Source organism: Protopterus annectens, chromosome 3.part1, assembly GCF_019279795.1.
Source record: "Protopterus annectens isolate FY-2018-M chromosome 3.part1, PAN1.0, whole genome shotgun sequence".
In the NCBI taxonomy this organism is placed as follows: Eukaryota; Metazoa; Chordata; order Ceratodontiformes; family Protopteridae; genus Protopterus; species Protopterus annectens.
In genome coordinates this window covers 1,743,204,140-1,743,228,204 of record NC_056732.1, presented here as the reverse complement: position 1 = coordinate 1,743,228,204, position 24,065 = coordinate 1,743,204,140, and the positions used below count along the sequence as shown (strand labels likewise).

At 36.3% G+C, this 24,065-nt stretch overlaps 1 protein-coding gene across 2 annotated transcripts in view; it reads right to left on the bottom strand.

Moving 5' to 3' along the window:
• Positions 1-24,065, bottom strand: part of ARHGEF37 (Rho guanine nucleotide exchange factor 37) — a 1,079,989-nt gene that overhangs the window by 41,699 nt on the left and 1,014,225 nt on the right. For both annotated transcript variants that reach the window (XM_044067741.1, XM_044067740.1), the window contains exon 14: positions 3-198. In XM_044067741.1, coding sequence (XP_043923676.1) covers positions 3-198 — 196 coding nt within the window. The remainder of the gene's footprint in view (positions 1-2; positions 199-24,065) is intronic.

Sequence of the window (24,065 nt, the reverse complement as noted above, 5' to 3'; positions counted from 1 at the left end):
ACCTTCTGCATCCACCAGCCATCTTAATTTGTTTCCTTTGGTATCTCCTTCCTGAATGACAGCCACAATATCACCCCTCTTCACACTCAGGTCCAGATCTTTGTTACCTGTGATGTCACTTGTCACCAGGAAGAGACGTTCAGGGCCAAACTTTGTCTTAAGAGACTGGATGCGCCTCTGACTCTCTGGGCTGTTTGCCTAATGAACCAAAAGAAACATGTTAGTGACACCAAAAAACACTAGCAACTCAAAAGACCAGTCTGTTGCAAAAAAAAAAAAAATCACAGGAGACCAAAGTAATGTTAGCGAAACCAGTACAAGGTAAAAAGAAGTTTCTTTGTTGTTAAGTTCACTTTCTTATTTTCATATTATTCTTCACCTAACCTGCCATGTCTGTACATGCCTGACACTGTGCTCTTCTGCTTGTCCATGTGCAAACAATAAAAACATGAACTGTGCCACTAGTCGTATATTATTATATTTTTATTATGGTGCCACTTCAGGAGATCTGCAATTACATGTTTTCCAAATACATTTAACCCCATTTACTCTGATTTACCTCAGTAAGGCAGTATTAAACGTAGACACAAACAACCTGCACCATGATCTGCAATAGCTAAACTAAATTTTGTTCTCTTGCTTATGAACCCTTTCGACTTTAGATTATTTTGAAATAAAATGCTCTAAAACTACTCAACTCTTCAACAATTCACTTACAGCACTACTTAACACTAAGAAAAATATGTAAAGGTATCTATGGCACAAATAGTTCTCTGCCTACTTTTTTTGAGTACAGTATAGGAGTAACTGTAACTTGTTTCCAAACCTGCATTTTATTCAGACAGATTTCAGTATTTTCAAACACTAATATTAATGGGTCATATTCCTGAAGCCACTGTGCTAGGCATAATCTCCCCTCCCCAGTTTTTCTTCCTACTGTAACAGCTACCTCTTCAGTGCACTTTCATTTCCACAGTTACACTGAGGGTACTGTAAAAGAGCATGTATACTGCAGGATGCTTTTCTGGGTAATTTACATCAGTTAGTCTTTTAAACATTTTAAATAGATTATAACAGGAAATCACACAGTGGATGTATTTCACCAACCCTCCATTAGCATTACTTGTCCCAGTGCAATCTGGCCATATCTGACTGTCCCCTTTTACCATGACCACCCCTCATATACAGCATGTGTAAACAGCCAGAACTGCCCTGTGTGTTCCAAGGATCAAAGCAAATGCCATCATGGAATCAAATATGGATTACAAAGAAGTGAATTTTGCATCAGTGTGATATAAAAATAATCTTTATCACTTTTGTGCTGGATTGTAATCCTGTGATGAGAAATAGTTAAAATGACTGAAGTGCTATAAAGTATATCTAGTCCTATACATGTGTAGAGTGGTGGTTATACTGGAATATCAACAGACATTCCTACAGTTTGTAGCCTGAATATTAGAAAGAAGTTATGGTACTGGAATGAGCCATCACATTTTCTAGTATGCAGGTGTTCTAATTGTAAGAATTAAAGTTCATGGCAAAGATAAAGTCCATGTCAAGAAGTCTATGTATAGATGTCATCAGAGATGATATGGCACATTATTTCATTTTGATACCATACGGATTCACTTTATAATCTTGAAATACTGAAATATCGAATTTCAGTATCACAAGACTATAAAGCCGAAAAACCAAAACACCGAAACCCCAAAACCACGAAATTTAAAATAGCGAATGTAAACACATCATACACCACACAACACATACACCTTCCTCCCCACATTACAACAAACAAACAAAACACACACAAACACAACAATAAACAATACAAACACACAGACCTACTCTACATATATGCAGGGGGGCAGACCCCCCTGCACTCCCCACACCACCGCTACTTATATATACTAACTCTGAGGTTGCACCAAACAGAAAAAGACTGTAAACTCACCACTACATGTTCTACAGTCCCCTTGTACACACATCACAAATATACAAATGCCACCACTTTCAACACTTACACACTCATACTCTTACCTACCTACCCTAACCCACACCTAAAACTTCCGAACACACTCACATGCACTCAAATCCCTACCCAAAACCCTAAAAGAAATATTCATTTACCTTAATCTCCAACCATATCCACACACCAAACCATAAATCAGGCACACAGTACATCCCACATCACATAGCACACCACCACAACTGCAAATTCAACATTTCCGTATTCGCAGTTATGAGGTTTCGCTATTTCAGAAGTTTGGCTTTATAGTTTTGAGATACTGAAATTCGATATTTCAGTATTTTGAGATTATAAAGTGAATCCTACCATACACATTATTTCAGTTTTGATAGCATATGATGACATGGCACATTATTTCAGTTCTGATAGCATACTTAATTTCACATGCCATAAAGGAAAGTAGATTGGACATCTGAGATTAAAGCACTGGCAAAGCGGACATAGGTATCACCCCATGCCATATCATGCTTATCTCTAGAAACCTAATTAGGGAACAGATGTGGTATGCTGAGTAAGTATGTGGCATTATACCATGTGAAGCAAGGAGGTGATATGCAAAAGACCTAAGTGCACAGCCCATCAGTTTCTCAGTTAGATGACACCACTAAAACATATTCATGTTCAAGCTACAAGATGCATATCTCAGGAGCTAGGCTTGCAACCATTATGTCCTCAGTGAGATGGTGCCATTTACACACACACACACACACACACACACACACACACACACACACACACACACACACACACACACTATAAGATACAGAGTCTAGCCCAGTTTCTCTCACACTCACACACTATAAGAGACAGTCTAGCCCAATTTCTCATCTGTCTGATAGCACTGTCTGTTTTGTTTGTTTATATGTGTATGCATATACGTATGTGTTTATGTATATAATTTTTAATTTGCTTGCTTGCTTATTTATTTATTTGTTTTTTTTTGTTTGCATTTGTTATCTTGGGTAGAGCATTGGTCCTACTTTACCATTTTCAGGCTCATCCCAGGGATACATAAACATTCTAATCTGATCAAAAGTAACAGCAGTTACTGTACAATGTTACCACGGTCAGACAGACTATACATTTTCAGACAGTTACTGTAACACACATTAGTTACATTATATCTGTGACATTGTCAGAATATGCACATTCTAAACAGTTATAATTACAGTATAATATATGTGTAGAATTTATGCTGAAAAATAGGATTTTTTTGGTGGATTTGTGTGATTCTACTTTTAAGGAAGCACTTAAATTTGCTTGTTTTAATAACATTGACTTTAGTCTGAGTGAAATTTAGGAAATAGTGCAATAGATTTTATATGTGCAGGGGTTGTAGTGGGGATTTTAGGGTCAAGCACCTAAAGGCATGCTTCTGGAGCATTTCTCCCCAGGCCTTCGCTGAAAACAGGATCTGTGGAACCTAGTCGGACTTTCCCGGTCAACAAATGTAAATAAATAAATAAGAGTGGAGAAGGCAAATTTAATGGAGTGGTTTTTGAATGACAGGCTAGAAGAGCAGAGTTATGAGATGGGAGGAATCTAAGGTTTTAGGGGCTAATTTTGTTTTCAATCACCAGGTAGGGGAATGATTTAACATTAGTGAATCTTAAGACTAGGCCAGCTGCAGAAAGAATGGTTCTGAGTTACAGAAGTAAACATTTGGCCTTCTCAAGGATGAAGCAGTGGTCTTCTCTTTTCGGGCCTATAGTGATAAATCTGCAGAATTTGCTGCAGGGACTTTTTAGATCTTTGAGATTCATTTGTGATGCATTATCCCTGATGGCAAACTCTGTCCTATTTGTAGCAGAATAGTCCCTTTCTGGAGGAAGGAAGTTAAATGTTTAGCCAAGGGTTCATTTTTGTCTTAATACTTTTTTATATGTTTTTGTAGATTAAGGTTGGGATCTTTCCAGGAACCAAGATATTTATACTGCTGAACTAGATTTCTCCTTCCACCTCAATGGAGTTGGTAATGGCCTTGGAACTAGATGCCTTAGCATTCCTTTGTTTGGTTCCAAACAGTATGGCTTTGGGTTTACTTGCATTTATAATTAGTCTGTGGATAAGTAGCCAGATAGATACATTTTGTAAGCAGGCTTCAGGGATTATTTTTGATCATTCAGTGAAAGGAGTCAGATCCTCACATGAAACTATCATCTGCATCAGCCTAAAATAATAATAATAATAAAATAAAGATGAGGGTTATCTTTGCTAAGTAGATTTAACAGAGCTTAAGTTCTTTCATGTTACAGTATTAGACTTCATCAGAATTAAGGAAACGATATGAATTCATGGAATACATTCCAGCCATAATCACATGACATAAAACAGCGATTGCTGTCATTATCACTTACATTAACATCAACATTATCGTTATCATCATCTCCAATTTTCCCATTTTCAAATGTGATCAGAGTATGTTGTCAACTGCCGCTATTGTTCTCGATTCAATGCCACTCTCCTACACTCTACAGTGGTCATGCCTGACTGTCAAAGGCCTTCTCTCATCCAATACCTCATCTGTTTGCTGGACGCTCTTGTTTCCTCTTGCCTTCTTCCTATCTCTTCCAAAATCTTCACCAAATTGTCTTCTGATTTCCTCTACATGTACTCAAGTCACCAAATATCTGTTTTCTTTGACTATTTCTGCAAATGGACCCACTTTGGCTTCTACTGTAATGTCCTGCTTTCTTTGTTTGTCCCACATCTCATGCACTTCACCTCTGTTACCTCTAGCTTTTTCAGCTGCTTTGCCTTCACTGTCCAGGCTTCTGTACCATACAGTAGTACTAGTCACACCACTGTTTTGTTCACCTTACTTATCAGCTTTTTTCATATTCTTCTTGTCACACACTACTCTTGATACTCAGTGCTGAAGCCCTACTGATTCCAGCTTTGACCTCCTCACTCTGACTTCAGACTTCCCTTCTCCTCAACCACCCCGCCCAGATACTTGAAGCTGTTAATCTGTTTCATTATATTCCCTATTTCAATTTTTAGCTTCTTCAGTTTTTCCCACTTGCTGACATTCCATGTGCCTTCAGTTTTGCGTTCCTTTCCACTAATATTTTCTGAAGTTCTTGTTCAGAATCTGCATTTCATGTCATATCATCAGATTACTTGTTGATCTGTCTTCTCTGACCTGTTTCCCGATGTAACTTATTACCAGTATGAGTAACAGCAGGCTTGATGCTGAACCCTGATGTACATCCACTTCCACTGGGAACCCCTCTGTATATCAAAATGCTGTTTGCACTTGTGTCATTGGATCCTTGTACATAGCTTGCACTAATTCTACCATTGCTTCTAGGACATTGAACCATCGCAGGACTGCCCACATTAACTTTCTGGGGACGTTATCATATGCTTACTCCCAGTTTAGGAATGCCCTGTTCAAATATTTCCTCAGTTCTAGCTTCTTCTCAATTATCTGTCTCACTGCAAATATCATTTCAGTTGTGCTGCATCCTGATCTGAAACTGAACTTCTCATCTCCCAACCAATTTTCTGCTACTCTGCGTATTCAAACATAAAATGTCAAATCAAAAGTAAATTTAAAGAACAAATGACATAATAACAAAATGATCAGAACATAATAATTATAAAATCTAATTACTTTTCATCTACAAAACACATTGCATAGAAATATTAAAATGTCAATGTGGCCAAGGGTTAGTGTTTGATGTAATCTGCTGGTACACCTCACAATATAAGATGTGATTATTCCAATCACTTTCCCTATTAAAAGGCTGGAGCTTTTCATTAACAAAGACACAAAAATCTTTAAAATTCAAACATGGCTAAAATGTTTATATAAAGCATTAGCTTCATTATTTACAGCAATAATGAAATAATGCTGGAATATTCAGTTATTTAATGCCTTCAAGGTTATGCCTACATAACATATGGGGCAGGAAGTAAATCACATGCTGTGTATTGAAATTAAAATGTCACACAGAATGAAGTGTGTAACCACTACTAGATAAATTAATAAAATCACCAACAAAAGTATATTAACATTGATAACACATAGTACATTTAAACATGCCTGTCTTCCTGCTATCTGAATCAGAACTAATATTACATTCTAATTTCCTTTTAGCATTTATATTATTTCTGTAAATAAATCTTGGGGTGTTTTCCAACTTTGAACCAACTCCATCACATGACTTTAGAATATGACTTTTTTAATAGTCTCTTGAATGCCATGACATTAATGAATGATAAATGTCCAAAACCATAATATTCTTATAATAGTCTTTAACATCTTTATTTGGTGGTTTTAATAACATTGGTGCAAAATTATTTTTTCTCTTAATAACAACTTCAGTTGTAACATTATCTACTAAATCATACGGACATGTTCTCTCAAAAAACATTTGTTTAAGAATGTCATCTTCCTTCCAAAAAGTTATTTTTTTAGAAATCATATGTGAGTTTCTAACTCATTAACCCATCACAACACTTCTCATTCTAAAAGGTTGGCTGCAGTTAAGATGTATGCATTTAAATTTTAAAATGTAGCACTGTCATAAAAAAGGTTTTCAGCTAAACTAAATAATAAAAATGTCATCCAAAAATCTGAAATAAATGTGTATAAGTTCCTTGTATTTAATAATAAAAATAAATAACTTTTTCCAGTCAGATAGGACACAATTTGTAAAAAAAATCATAAATGATAAAGATTCATGGAAATGTCTGAGTCTTGTTTAAATAATTCTCCTTCAAACAGAATGAAGACAAAATTAATGTCTAATAAAATGTCTCTAAACCAGCAGAGTCCACTGTCTTGAAAAATAACAGCAAATAAGTCCTAAATGTCAGCATGACCAGTATAACTTTTTCTTGATATTTAACATCTTATAAGACCTACAGATACTGCTATTAATCATTTGGAATGCTGGGAAACAAGTCTACTATACATTTATATTTATATATTTTATTTTTTATTAAGAAAAATGGTGAATTGATCGGATTTACTACCTCTGGCAGCTACAGATGGTCTTAAGATGATGGGGGTGTCTACAATGCTTTTATGAACTTTAGGAATGCCAAATATCACAATAAAAATATCAGAAAGAATATGTTGCCCAAGAAGCATGTCATGCACAAATAAATCCATACTCCTATAAGCTTTATACAACTCATTCATAGAAATTAAAAAGTAAAAAATCTTTATTATGTAGTAAAGCAGACAGGTTGCTAATATAAACAGTCCTGGTCATCAAGACCACACCCTCACCCATGTCCAAGTTCATGATTTATACAGCTTTGCCATTGGCCAAACATTGCATTTAATCATGCTCTGATTTTGTAAGACTGTAAAACCTTTTTGATAATATGGAATCGAAAACATATCTGAAATGTTCGCAAAGACAAGATAAGTAAAGGCTGTAGATTAAATAGACTCCTTCATTTAAATACAGTTGCATTCACAGATGCACCAGTTGTACAGCTTATTTAAAATTGTCTAATAAACAGGAGTAGTTTAACAACAGTGTTAAATATATCACTCTGTCTATAAGGCACACATATGAAACATTTAATAAATAAGTTAAAACTTGTTTCAGATAGTGTAAAATTGCTGTAATTAAAATCTTAAAACCCATTTATGTTCCTTGCTGGAGATGTAAAAATATATTTCAAGGTTGATTGATATCATATTTTTTACAGATGACATAAGAATAAAAAAATTGTTTGCTTTTCAAGAATTCTTTAGGTCTTTATGGTCTGACAGGTGTAATGTAGCTAAATCTCCAATGTTGATAAATGTTTGTACTTCAGATTGTATAAATTCACAAGATTTGTCTGTAGTATGGACTCTTTAGGCTATGGCAAGGAAAGTAATCACATTAAATTGGAAGAAATATTTGACTCCTAACTTATTTATTAGTTATTTATTTATTTATTTTTATTTGCAGTTTGTTTTCCAGGATAGTCCATTGGGCTACAAGGAGCCCATGTTCAATGGAGTCCTGGGGAGAAAAGCTCCAGAGAAATACAAATAACATAGTACAGAAAGAGCACAAATCCATAATATACATTTCAATTAAATGTTAAATACATATTTTGTATAGTACAAACCCATATTGCATAATTCAAATAGACAGATGGTAATGTGTATAGCGTGTCATGTAAATGCGTACTGCTGTAGTATCATAATGTAGTTAGGTAGGGGTTTGAATCCTGCACTTGCCAACTGTGTATGTGTGACTCCCTGGGGAGGAGCAACCTTTAACGGGGATCACGTCAGTCGCCCTGCTAGACAGGGGTCCAGGGAAGTAAATAGTGTGGGAAGAAATAGCCAGGGAATTGTTATGGCTAGGCTTGTATAGGCCCTAGGGCTGATAGCCTAGTACCAACCTATGAACCTATATTACATAATACAGAAATAAAAAAATATTGTCATTAGGAAAATTATACCAGGTATATCAGGTTAATTCAGTAAGTAGTATTTTTTTATTTTTTTTATTTTTTTAGGGAATTACAATGAGGTTTTTTTTTTTTTCAGTTATTGGTCGAATATGTCCCAAGGGATGTAAAACTTTGGAAGGTAGTGACAGGCAACAAAGTTTGGAAATTTAGGAAGAAAGTGTGGTAGAATTAGGTAGGATGAGAGCAACAGCATTTCCATTGTGCAGTAAGGTGCAAGTGCAGTGAGGTTTTAAACAAGGAGAGACTGCTGGTGGTGCAGATGGGAGAAGGGAGAGAGTTCCAGAGGTCTGCAAGAGAGAAGGACATCAATTGATTCCCAGCAGGATGTGTTGGTTTATGCAATTTAATTAGGTTTTGGGAATTGGATCTTAGGAGTCTATCTGGTTTATACATTTCAAAGGTATTTGCTAGGGAGGACCAGAGAGACAAGTTATGAATGAGTTTGTGTGCTTGGATGAGTTGGGTATATGTGAGGAAGTTTGGTAATTCTAGCCAACTTAGTTGGTGAAGGGAATTACAGTGGTGAGAAGAGGCTCTATGACCTGCTGCAAATTTGGATATTTTGTTATAACAAGATGAGAGTTTTGTATTGAGGGAAGATTGCAGGCTGGTTAGGATAGATTCACCATATGAATGGGATGGAATGAGGTATGTATTAGCTAATGTAATCCTGTTGGTGGGAGAGAAAAAGCAACTGTGGTGGTAAAGCATACCTAATATTTATGTTTTTTTTTTATATTTGCTTGTAGATGTTTATCAAATTTTAGTTGATTGTCAATGATAATTCCTAGTAATTTTGTGTCAGAGACTAGTTCTATGGGGGTATTATTATTGCTGGTAATTATGAAGTATTGTTTGTCTAGGGAAGAGGTTTTGAATGCATTAAATAACATGAGTTTTGTTTTGGTTGTATTAAGGGCTAGATGGTTGTCAAGCATCCACTGTTCAGTGGAAGAGAAGGTGGATTGTTAAGAGTTGTGATGGAAGGGAAGGAACAGGTTATAGTAGAATCATTGGCATATTGGATGAGACTGGAGTTAGGAATGGCTTGGAAGAAATCATTTATGAATATGTTGAATAGTAGGGGGCCTAGAATGGAACCTTGGGGGATGCCTGTGGATGTATTAAGGAAGGGTGAGGTTGCTTTTTTCCATTTAACTGCTTGTTGCCTGTTTGTGAGATAGCTTGAGAACCACTGGGTAGAGAAAGGGGACAGGTTAAGTTTAGAGAGTTTGGTAATGAGGAGGTTGTGTGAAATAGTGTCAAATGCCTTAGAGAGGTCAAGGAAAAGAGTGGATACAAAGTGGCCAGAGTCACGGGCTTTGTTGATTGTTTCTTTGAAAGAGAAGAGGGCAGTGGAGGTACTATGACCTGGTCTAAAGCCATGTTGTGTGGGGGTAAGTAGCTGATTATTGATGAGGTGGGGTAAGAGTTGTTGGTGTACACACTTTTCAAGTAGCTTAGAAATAGGGGATAGGATGATGATAGGGCGAAAGTTTGGGATGTCATTATTATTGCCACCTTTATGGAGAGGAATAATAAAGGTCTTCTTCCAGAGTTAGGGGACCTGGCTTTCTGAGATAGACCAATTAATTAGTATGCTGATAGGGAGAGCAATGGCTTCTGCGGTTACTTTTAGGAAGGAGGAGGGAATTTCATCAGGGGCATTGGAACCAGGTTTTAATTTTAGGAGAAGTTTTTTTTATGGTGGTTACAGAGATAAGATTGATAGAGAAAGGTGCAGGTTGGGGGCAATGGATGCTATGGGAGGAAGGGATTGGAGCACACTGAGGAGGGGTTGTAGTGGTGTTGGTGAAGGATGGTGTTAGCTTGCTTATGGACTCTCTGAAGAAAGAGTTAAATTTGGTGGCTAACTCCATGTCAGAGCCATCTTGGTTGGGGCAAGGGTTTTCTTTTTTTCTTGGGTTGAGGACAGATGAGATTCATTTTCAAAATAGTTTGGGATTGGTGGTGTGGTTGGTTTAGAAAGTGGAGAAATAGGCTTTGTAGTGTAAGGTAATACTTTTTTGACTTTATTTCATAGTGTTTTATATTCATCAAGATGGCCACTGAAGTGTGTCATGAACAAATTTCATCTTTATATATGAGATCTAAAAAGAACAAAAGAACTTTAAACAAATGGTTACAAGTAGTTCAATTATTGAAGAGTTCTACATACTAGCCTTTTTTGTCTTAAAATAACTATAACTCAATATAAATAATTTAATTTTATTTTTTTGTAAATACGTGCATATATATATATATATATATATATATATATATATGTGTGTGTGTGTGTGTGTGTGTGTGTGTGTGTGTGTGTGTTCTAATTTCTGTATGTTTGTACCATGATGTTTTTTTGTTTTTTATTCATCAAATACTCTTTTCTTTTTCAAAAAAAAAAATCTCAAAACTGAAGTTTTATCAGTAAATACAGCACTTGCCAAAACTGGTAAGATGTTAGAGACCTCTAGCTGATCACAAACCAAATAAGCATCCAGAAAATTGGTATCAATCAAATTGTTTTTCCAAAATGAATCCATGGTAACAAATATCTACTGAAACCAAAGTATTCTTCATTGCTGGCAGCAAGATTGGTGTTAGTTTTTGCTCTGTTGATGATTGTTATTCCTGTCCATCAAACTTTAGAAATTCTGGAGGGGTAGGAACTCAAAAAACATCATTTGTGGAGAAACAGAATTGTGTATGAGTTCAAAATATGACTGATGTTCATTACTGACCCTATCATTGTTGAGCAAACCAGATCCAATACTGTCAAGTTTACTATTATTTCATTAACTGTTCTTATCATAGCAGATGTTTTGGGAAAAGTTAATTTTACACTTACTGGATGAAGGATGCAAAAGATACGCCTTCTTTTCAGGATATTTGGTTTTATCATCTATTAATTTCTTCTGTTTCTTCCCACTAATTAAAATTACATTTTTATCCAATGTGAAAAAATAGTTTCATAGCCAGCCTTACAGGTAGAAAACAATAGCGCTATTAGATGGATTTATTATATACAATAATATCCTGTGATAAAGTTGCAAGCAATTTGTTTTTGTTGTGTTTTATTAAAAGCTCCATAAACTCATATCCAACATGATCAAAAAATACCAGCAGGTCCAGATGTAAAGCCGAATCCACAGTTTACCCGTTAAGAGTATTTCTATAAACAGAGGCCTTTTGAAACATAATGCAGTTTAATACATTCAAGGAAATATAAGCTGTCGATTTGAAGTGACTTATATTCTAATAATTTCTTTTTTAGCACATCTATCTGTTTAGACAAAGATTTTGTCTCACTAGACTGAGTGCTGAATTGCTATTGAAAGTTTCAAATTGAGATGGGGAGGCAAATGCTTCTGGATATTCCATTTCATAAATCATTGGAGCTATCAGACACTGAATTAGTCACATCGTAAACACTAACAAGTGAATACTAGCCAGTGTTTTCCTAAATTAACATCATACATGTTGGTGTTCATTTCACTTAAACAGTTGGAAAGTTGTTTAACAGAGTAAGGTTACCCACAGGTTTTGTTTGGAACCAATATCATCTTTCGGTAATGTGTTATTAGAAGTAGAAAATATGTCTTAGGAAGAATTAGCACCCACCATCAACCAAGCCTAACTAAAACATAGCAAAAAGTGATGTTAAAATTGAAAACCCAGACAAACCACAGATAAACCAAAAATGATTGCTATCTTCAGCAAGCACAACATTTTATGGAAATTAAATACTTTCATATTCTAGCATCAACAATTATGAATTCATGAAATATATTCCAAAAATAGTGATATGGCATAAAATATCAGATCACAAGCAAATATAAAGAACCGATAAATAACAAGAAAATTATAAAAACATTACAATTATAAAATCTAATTACATTTTTTTCTTTAAAACACTTTCCTTAGAAAAATTATCATTTAAACCTGGTACTTGACTTAATTGGCCAGCATATCTCAAAATATAAAGTGTGACTATTCCAATTACCTCCCATGTTAAAATGTTGCAATTTTTAATAAAAATATAAGAATTCTTTAAAATTTGAGCAATTGAAAATATTTATATAAAGGATTACTTTCACCATGTACAGCACTTGCTTAGTAATATTAGTATATACACTTATTTAATGTATTTACAGTTTTGTCTAGGTAAAGGTGGTGCAGGAAATGTAAATTACTAAGTAAGTTATGCCCCACATATTGCAATTAAAATGTCTCACAGAAGGACGTGTGTAACCCTTATTGGCTAAGGTAATAAAATCAGCAACAAAATATATTTATATTGATTACACATGTTGCACTGAAACATGTCAGCCTTCATACAGACTGAATCAGAACCAATATTATGTTCTAAATTCCTTTTAATATTCATACATATGCACAGCGGGTAACATTGTCACCTCACAGCAAGAGGTTACACTGTTCGGTTCTTGGTTGGAGGTGCCTTCTGTGTATTGTCCACATATCTTCCCTATGTTCATGTGGGTTTTCTCTTGGTGCTTTAGTTTGTTCCCACATTCCAAGTAGATAGATTGGGCACTGTAAAGTGAGGTATGAGTGTGTGTGCATCTGTTACACACATACGAACAACCATGGCAGGGTTAGCCACCTGGCTGCGTGAACAGTGGCTCTAAATGATGGTCATTGCTGTTGTGACACATTGACCTCATGTGCAAAAATGGGAAAAAGGGGGTTATGGATGGATGGATTCCTTTAATATTTGTGTAATTACTGTAAATAAATCTTAGTATATCTACCAAATTTGAAACAACCCTGTCACATGACTTTACAATATACCAGTGTTTTTTCATTATCTCTTGAATGACACTCCCAGGGTGAGTGGTGCAAAAGAAAGTTGGAGAGCTTGACCTGTACTTTAAATATGCTGTTAGAAAGGAATGATTCAAACCACTTCAGTGTTGTAGGGTTAAATCCTGTAAAGGGTACAGAGATTATATGTAGTTTGTGGTCCACAGTGTGAAAGGCTTTAGTTAGGTTTCTAAAGAGGGCATGCGTTTACTTACCTTTGTTCATACTGGTTAGTATGTCATCTGAAAAGGTATACAGAGTAGTCATAATACTTTTAACAGACCAGCATCCATGTTGTAAAGGTGAAAGGATTCTGTGTGTCTGAAGGTATTCTGTGAACTGGACATAGACATGTTTTTCAAAATTTTGGCAATTGTTGGGAGATGGAAATTAGGCATAAATAATTTTTCTTTGATGGTAAGAATGATTTTGAAATGGGCTTTACATGCTCAGAGTCACACATTATGCAAATGGAAGTAAAGAGAATCTAACCTTGGACTGCATAGGATTATATTACACAAATGACTCTAAAGAGTCTTTTTAAGTTTAGCCATACTTGCCAGAATGAGAGCTTCAGCATCTACATAAATGACAGTATTGGGTAAATTTATGATTCTTCAACCAGTGAATGAGTGCAGGGAAGAACTATGGTTCACGTGGATGGGAAGCCTGTTCCAGAGAAAAGGCTGCCCCAGAGACATCTATGTGTCTCTCCAGCATGCCGTATTTATGTTGCAGGTAAGGTGTAAGTCCTGGATTGGGTGTTTATGATGCTATTTATTTTACAGATGTGCAACAGCTCCATTAAGATTGGATCAGAGGAAGTTTTATAACCAGGAACAGGTCACCTCTTAGCAGCCTGCAGGAGAGTGAGTAGAAGGTCAGGGGTTTGAGATGGTTCTCAAAGGACTTGTTTTTGAAACCATAAATTCTTTTGATAAACCTCTGTGGACACTCCATTCGTTGCATATACCTGGTCAAGTACATGCGGAAGGGGGTATTGTACTTAATGATTGGTCTTTTGAAGTAAGAGTAAAATGGAACAATGACATCTTTGGACCTGGATGCCATACCCTTGCTTATAAATTGTGCAACATAAAATGATTTCCTTACTACTGTGGAAACATTGTGCAACACATTTTGATTTCCTTGCTACTATAGACACATGATGGTCAAAGACCAAGTCACTGTCTACATCTGTTCCCAAAATCCCTGACTACTGTATCTGCACTTAGGGGTTTATTATCAATGTAATAATTTATGGGGGTGGCTGTTTTATCAGAAATACTGGTATGTACCTCTTGGCATTGATTATAAGACTGTGACTCTGGCACTAGTTATTAGTCTGCTTCAGGCCTTGTTAGAGGTATTTGTGTCTTAGGGTGATTCAGTGACTGCACTTAATTTGCAATAATCTAGAAACTTGTTCAAGCAGAGGCATTTGACATTAGTTTAACTTCACAGAAGTAAATGCCAAATAGGAGTGGCCCTAGCACTAAACCCTGAGGCACTTTGCTAGTGACTAGCCTTTTTGTTGATGTAGGGTTCCCATCCTAGCTTTTTGTGTCCTGTCTGTCAGCCAGTTGGCTATTCAGCAGGTGATGTAGGGGTTAATACCTAAATGAGTGACTTGTTTACAATGCCCAAAAGGGATAATGTGTCTAATGTTTTTGCTAAGCCGTGGTAGGCAATGTGCACCATCTTGCCTTTACCAATTGCTTTACCACTTGCTTTGGTGACCTTATCAAAAACATCCACTAAGCTGAGTAGACATGACCTGCCCTTAAAGAGACCAAACAGAGTTAGACCTAGTGTCTGTAGGGTTCCAGAGTTGTCATTTAAAATATTTATGATTACTTCTTCCATGGCTTTACATATTAGACCAGGCTTACAGGTCAATAGTTCCCCTGGTCAATGGATAGCCCTTGCTTGTGCAGAGGGATAACTGTTGCAGTCTTCCATTCTTTCAACACAAAGCCTGTTTGGATATGCTATTAAGGAGGCATCCTGGGAAAATATCTGGGCCCATAGATGCAGTGTTCTTGAACTTGGAGAATGCCTTAAAGGCCTGTTTCCTAGTTATTTTAATGGGAGTTATGGTTTTGGGGATTTCCTGAGCGGTGTAATGGGGAAGAGGGTGTGAAACTGGATCTAAATTTGTTGGCCTGTAGATTTGCAATATCTTCCGGCTCAGTACAATTAATTCAGTACATTATTGTATATTGTTTTTGAGGTTATGGACATAGCTGAAGGAAGCATTGTGAATATCCTTGGCCTGGAAGGCTGTTTTTACATCAAAAGTTGGCTTTGGTAGACTCTGAATTGCTTGTTCAGCTTGTTTATGGAGGTTTTATCTTGAAGTTCATTGCGCCTTCTGATTTTTGCCATAATCTTCTTCCTTTTATTGTATAGCCTGTTGATGTTTGGATTCCACCAGGGTACCTTGTTTTTTTTGTGTGAGTTCTGCACTTGTTACGGATGGGTACAGTTGTCTCTATGAATCTGTTAATGCGATTATACAGTACTTCCATGAAGAATTCCACATAGGCATTAGTGTTCTCAGGGTTTGGGGAGGATTGGAATTTTGCTAACGTGTCAGTTAATAGTAGGAAGTTTTCCTTAAAATAATTTCTAAAATGTTCCAGGGTTAGCTGGGGTTCAGGCTTTATTTTTCTTTCAAGGGAATCAGCTTTACAATCCAAATGATGAGTGAGGACAATACACTAGACAGTACAATACTCTATGTGTTTGTGAGGACCAGGTCAAGCATGTTTGCATCACTAGAGGTTGTACAGACTACCTGATCCAGAGAATTTGTGTTTACAATGTCCATAAATCTCTGGGCTTGCATATTAGGGGTGACATATGATTCCCAGTCTATAATGAGGTAGAAGGAAGTGACACATGAATATGTTGTTGGTGCCCTGTATTGTTTATAGTGTGTTAGTATTTATCAGTGTACTCTGTATCTCATGGACATAGTGGGCAGCCAGCACATCATGCATTTTAATGCTATTCATTTTATAATTATCTTTCCAATATCCTATAATGGAAAGCAGCTCATAGCCAGACTAATATCTATACCTACTTATATATATATATATATATATATATATATAGATACACACACACACACACACACACACACACACACACACACACACACACACACACACACACACACACACACACACACACACACACACACACACACACACACACACACACACACACACACACACACACACACACACACACACACACACACACACACACACACACACACACACATGTATATCTATATGTATTCACATCAGAATCTCTAAAGCCCAAAATCTTGAATTTCAAAAGACTGAGACCAAAATCTCATAAGTTCAAAACACTGAAAACTCAAAACACTGAATTTCATAACATTGAAAAAACACAGGACACCAACACTTATTATATTCCAGCACAACTGCATACATAAACATATTGCACTTCTCCAACTATAAGCAGGGGGCAGGCACCCCTGCGCCCCCCCCATACCCGATGCTACTTAAATATATCAACTCAGAGATTGCACTCATAGAGACAAACATACTATTATGTGCTTCGTGACTGTCTATTGTAACCTTAGTCATGTTCTCTTCTAACTTGCTATACTAAATATAACTTGTCTTAGTGTAGTGAAGTGAGATTTCGGAGTTGATATATTTAAGTAGCAGAGGGTGGGGGGTGCAGGGGGGATTGTCCCCCTGCATATATTTGGAAAAGTGTAATTTTTTTTTATTTGTTTCTGTATGTAGTTGTGCTGGAATATAGCAAGTGTTGATATCCTATGTTTTTTCAATGTTATGAAATTCAATGTTTTGAGTTTTCAATGTTTTAAACTTTCGAGATTTTGGTCTCAGTCTTTTGAAATTCATGATTTTGGGCTTTAGAGATTCTGAAATGAATCCATCTATACATATTTATATATATATATATATATATATATATATATATATATATATATATATAAACATACATACATATGTATATATATATATATATATATATATATATATATATATATATATATATATATATATATATACACATATATATATATATATATATATATATATATATATATATATATATATATATGTAGGTTTACTATCATTATGTTGAACTGCAGGTGGTCAAATCCACCTGCACAATGTCATACGTCCCAAATGGCAAAATGTCAAACACTAACATTCCTGACTGTCCTACCTTGCCCCCTTCTGGACCCATGGTAGTGCTTGTTCCTGGGTCCAGAGGAGTAGGGAATTTCAATGTTCAGTATTTGTGTTGGATACACCAGAATTTGGCAGTGTAACATTCAAGGAGGTGCATCAATCATATTCCGAATTAACAGCCTGTGAGTCGACATTATGATAGTAACCCATATATATCTATATCTATCTTTACATATGCATCTAGATGGATTTAGATAGATAGGTAGATATATCATCATCCAAAAAACAGTCGCAGCATAAAGTGCCCCAGTGCAAAAATCAGAATCTACAAAAAAATTATAAACACTCAGGCAGCAACACAGCTCGGAAGGAAATAAAATCACTTTAATTGCATAAAGCAATAAAAGAGGTTAGGAAATAAAATCACTTTAATTGCATAAAACAATAAAAGAGGTTTTGTTTTATTGAATTAAAGTGATTTTATTTCCTTCTGAGCTGTGTTTCTGCCTGAGTGTTTAGAATTTTGTTGTAGATATATCATCATGCCTCTCATCACAAGAAATCTGGAGAAAGCCAGAAATAATGGGGGGAACAAACACCCTAAAACAGGGACAGATTTTAAATATTGCTTCTACAAACTTAGAAAGTCACTAGAACAGGTTTTCCATTACTATGCATTTTCTGAAGGATACGAAGCCTAAAACTCAAATGTCTGCCATTATTTAATATTATTTAGGGACTTCGGTCTTTAATGATTTGCAAAAAAAAATATTTCTTATCAAGAACATTCCAAAAACATTATTTTGAAAACTCCTGAAAGTCCTATATGAGGTTTATATCATATGCTTACTTGGTGATATAATATTCTGAATACTGCATTGCAAAATTTTTACATTTACATTGTTTATCTTATATATAGCTGTGTACGTGTGTGTGTGTGTGTCTGTCTGTGTGTATGTCAGTGTGTGTGCATGTGTACGTGTGTGTGTGTGTGTGTGTGTGTGTGTGTGTGTGTGTGTGTGTGTGTGTGTGTGTGTGTGTGTGTGTGTGTGTGTGTATTTATGTGCATGCCTGTGTGTGTGTGTGTGTGTGTGTGTGTGTGTGTGTGTGTGTGTGTGTGTGTGTGTATTTATGTGCATGCCTGTGTGTGCGTGTGTGTGTGTGTGTGTGTGTGTGTGTGTGTGTGTGTGTGTGTGTGTGTGTATGTGTGTGTATAAAACATACACTTTAACATTCAATTTCCAGAGTAATCTTTTAGGTCTTTGCTTTATGGTGCAAGGTAAAGAAACTGCATTTTACTTTAGAGTAAACTAGGGTAATAGTAATGTGGATCATGTTGGTGCATCTACAGTTGACTCCCTCTTATCTGGCCTCTCTTTAACCAGTGTTACATCAAAGGACTCCCCCCTGCACGAAAGGCAATTGCACAGCTCCAGTAATATGAAATCCAAAAGCCAAAAGATGAGCCAGCAAACTGTGAGACTGAAATAATGTTGTTTCAATGAAAAAACAAACTGGTTTTGGCTGGTATTCCATGAAGTTTGACCTATGTAGAAGGTGCCATAGCTGCATGTAGCTAAATAAATCAGCCATTTGCTACTGCAATTGGCAAAAAAGTTGATGTCGTAAACTGTGCCACAGTTCTTACTTATAAATTGTTTGGACTTAAAAACCTTGTTGCAATGAGTGCAATGACCACATGGGTAGCATCCTGTGAGCACCTCACCCATTAATGTAGTTTGTACTTCTTGAGAGGATGTACTGGAATGTGAATGTTTATAGTGGTTGAAGTGTGAAGCTAGATTTCTGCCCTTATGAAATGAAAAATAGCATCTGTCTGGTAGAACATTAGGTTGTGATCACTCTGTAGAATATTCCAGTGTCTTTGTACACTGTTGATTAACAAATCCGAATTCCTACCACAAGTAGTCACTAACCTGATAGGTGACAGTCTGTTCATGTTGTTTATATTCCAAAAGGTCTTCTCTTTGAAGTGTATTGGCCCAATTGCTGGCCTGCAGGACATGTCCCATCAGATCCTGTCTGTATTCCTGAAAAGTGGAATCCTTGGAACAAATACGTCTCATTCTAATGTACCGGGATTTGGGGATATTTCTTGTTATATGGGGTGGATGAAGGCTGGATGCATGGAGGAGGGTGTTATATTGGGGATACTTCTGGAAAACATCAGCACATAAAGTGTGATCTGATTTCCTAGAAATAGAAACATCAAGAAAAGTGATTGTGTTTACGTCAAAGTTGACCATGAAGTGTAAACCCCATTTATTTTCATTTAAATATTCAATGAATTCAGACAAATTTTTCACATCCAACCTCCATACCATCCAGCAATCATCCAAATAACGCCTCCATATGTCAATCTCTGTCAGGTACAAATTATGGCTTGCATCGTAGATAAGCTGTTCCTCAATAAAGGCCATAAAAAGGTCAGCATAAATGGGGGCAAAAGATGCCCCCATAGCCGTCCCCTTAATTTACCAATAGCAGGTGTCCTGATAGAAAAAGACATTGGTAGTTAGGACATGCTCTGTCAGGCCTAATAAAAAAGTATTGAATCCTGGCTGATACAATTCTAATTTATCCAACCAGTATTCAAGGGCCTCTAAGCCAGCAGCATGAGGAATGTTAGTATAATGGGCATTGACATCTGGAGTGCACATCAACCATTCGGGTTCAAGTTGGGTGTCTGAGACGATTTTGAGAAATTCAGTAGTGTCTTGTATACGTGGCCTGACCCACCTCAATAAAAGTTTAAGTTGTTTAGTAAGAAATAATGACGATGGCTCAGTAATAGAGCCTCTCCCAGACACAATTGGTCTCCCAGGTGGTTTAACAGGATCCTTTTGTATTTTGGGCAAAAAAATAGATATACTGGCTCATGGGATCTTTGATGGTAAGATGTTGCATGACTTTATCACTAATGATACCTCCTTCCTTAGCTAGTAATAAGAAATCATCTATCTGTTTTTTAAACTTAAAGGTGGGGTCCAGGGGCATCTCAAGATAATACCACCTGTCCTGAAGTTGTCTTTTTGCTTCTGCATCATATTGAAGCCAATTCATTACCACTACAGCCCCACCTTTATCAGCAGAAAGACTGAAAATGTGCTTGTTGTTTTGTAGTTCGAATAGTGCATCTCTTTCGATCTTTGAGAGATTGTTTCTTTTTTAAGTAAATTCACCCTTATGATAGTGTAGATCTTTGTGAACACTACTTTGAAATGTATGTACTGTGGGATTCATGGGAGGCATATACCTAGATTTATGATAAATGAATTCATTATCCACACCAAGGTCAGTAGAGTCCTCAAAATGCAATCTAAAGTTTATAAGTCTACAAAATGACATTACATCTTGTGCTAAATGATCTTCAGTAACCAAGAAGCCAGGAATAAAATGTAAACCTTTGTTCAAAAGTTCAATTTGTGTGGTGGACAAAATCTCATCAGATATATTCAGAACATTAACATTTTGGGTTATTTTTGTGTTATTAGTTTCAAAAGACCATCTATGTTGTTTATTTCTGGCATGTTTTCTGCCTGCTCTTTTGTATTTGGGCCTAAAGGGGCCGAACTGTATGCCCTCTTTGGGGTGGGTGAGTCTGGTGTGTGTTGCATGTCTGTATCTGTGTATGAAGACAAATCATCAATAGATGACCCTGTGCTGATAGGTTGCTTTTTCAATATCGACATTGGTCGTTTTCTTTTGGGAGTTCGAGTTTGTGCTTGTTGAAATCTGACCTATTTACTAATACTGAAAGGGTTACAAAGCTGATAATCCGTTCGGTCCCTTTAAAATTTTTTGATCTTCCTGGTTTTTAATTGCTCTTCAAGACCAGATAGGTCTTTGGCTAATTTGTTCATATTACTAATAAAGAAGGGCTGTCCTTCATATGTCTGTGCTTCAGAACATAACTTGGTGACTTCTACAATTTGTCGGTCAATGACTCTGTCATGGAATTTAGCCAGGGCTTCAACAAAACCCATAGTAGCTTGTTGTTGGATGTCCACCCATTGTTTGTTCAACTCATCATCAGCCTCATTAACTAATGGTTGTGTTTTAATCCGTAGTCCCCTTGGTGTGATCCCTTTGGCCATATATGCTTTAAAGAGTTTGGAATGCCAGACATGGGATCTGAGAGACCTCATGCTCTTTTGTAATTTAGCAAAACATAAGCCACAACTAGATTCCGGGCCTAGGGTAACCCCATTTGAATCATTATTGTTTGTACTACCCAATCGAAAGACTTCCAAGTCCTCCCTATCAGCTGACAAATCCGTTAATATTTTGTTAGTTCCATTATGGTAAAAAATATACCTTGAAAAAAAATTCTATATTGATAATGGGTATTAATATAGACCAACCAACGACCTATAAAAATTAATTTGTGATTAAATATCAAATATCTATGTATGCAAATGTTTAATGGCAAAATTAGCCCTTGCCAAATGCAATGGCTATGCTAAGCCATATTATTCAAATTGGAACTTAATACTTGTATTAATAATAGAATGAACAATAGTAGCCCTTGTGCTTTCCTTGAACCCAGTTTTCAGATTTGGTCTTGTGACCCACTTAATAGTTTTCAGAACAATGCTACGTCCATTCCAAATCTGGCTGCCATACACATAGCTGGCATATGGTCCATATGGCATAATGTGTTGGTCTGAATATTAATCAACCCAATATATGAAATACCAGAATGCAGATAAGAGAATCTGGTCATGAATAACAAAATAAAAATGGTCAGTCAGCTGAGGAGCCAATTGGAAATCTGGAGATAGGGCATATCACAAACAATTGTAAATAACCACCATCCATGAACTGGGCATCCAATGTTATAAAAAGAAAATAATTAAGGCTTTAAAGTCTGGGGGACATCCAACAAAAATTATTAATGCCAGTATCCACATTGATAGATGCCAAAAGTTTGGTCTCTTCATCAATTTGCATATTAAACCATGACACACATGGGGATAATGCTTGCCTAAATCTAACAAGAGAAAAATGTATTTGTGTGTATGTGTGCTGTTGTTATCAAGCTGGGATCCTGCTATAAAAAATCAAGCATATAATGTAATAAGTAACATAAATCCTAAAACACAGATATATGAAAGAAAAACAATTGCAAACTCCTTACATACTATCTAAAAATTGAAATAAACTGGATTAACAGTTCAGTTTAGTTTTAAGCACTTCAAAAAATAGTCATTGCATATCTAACTGCCCCTAGAATAGTATAATTTCTTGCGACAATATGTATATTGTGATACAAAAACACAAAAAAAATTATAAGCAGATATTATTTGAATGAGAACACTTAAAAAATGACATATAATTTAGCGACAACAATTCACTGTTGTTATATGTCCAAAATTTTTGAAACAGACTGTACTTTGGCATAAAAAGTCTCAAACACGTCATCCAGACCCTCGTATCTCACATCATAAACATTCCTCATATATAGTCCAAACAGATCCCATAATCCCGATGTAATAAAGTTAGAATGTTGGTTAGTCACACATATATGATCTATTAATCTTCAAAGAAGCCCTTAGTACCAAAAGTAGCTCCGTTCTTGTACTGACTGTTGGTCGCGATGTTAAAATGACGGCCGGAAGCCAGAAGGACAGTCAGAACTGGTATGCACCAAAACGTATACCCATATACATAAAGTGACCCAAATGCTCAAAAAATTGTATGAAACATAACCACATGTGGTCATTTTAGTACCAAACATGAGCAGCACAGTACATAATAAAAAGATGGCAACTGAAAAAGGCGATGAATGGACTGAAAAGACACCCCTTATTAACCCGAGTTTAGCAACCAAAAGCATATTTGAAATAATGTAGCCAGATGCCTCTAAGGCTTTTTTATTTACCCAAAGTCAGGAAGCGTCTGTAGATGTAGAAGCATACATAGCGATAGTGAAAAAAATTGAAGGCTCGTGTAGACTTAGTTTCTCCTTCTGCTGTTAGACTGCCTGATGTAACAAAGTGGTTCTTCTGCCAAACAAACAACCTGGACTGTTGTTAATCACTGAAAAAACAAATATGTGGCCAAGTCGTAGAAAAATGGATAAATCCAACTTTAAAACAGCAAATTGTAGTTCTTTTACTGTGAGCTGCAGATAAGACATGCAGCTCACACCAGTCTCACAGACCCCCAGCAAGGAATGAGAAAAGTCAGTGTTACATCAAAGGAATCCCCCTGCACGAAAGGCAATTGCACGGCTCCAGTAATATGAAATCCAAAAGCCAAAAGATGAGCCAGCAAACTGTGAGACTGAAAGTACAGTTTTGTACCTACCATAAATGTAGATGTTCGAAGATCCACATTGCTGCAGTCCTAACACTTGGGGTAGTCCGCTGTCCCAGTCGGCCCGAATACCAAAGTATAAGGCTGACGTCGGTCAAGGCGCATTAGTCTGACGTCAGAACGTCAGGGTACAAATGCGCATGACCGACGTCATATCCTCAGTCTTTTCTTGCCCCAGATGTCAGAAGACCCTAAAAAGATAAGGCCAAAACCAAAAAACACCAAACACT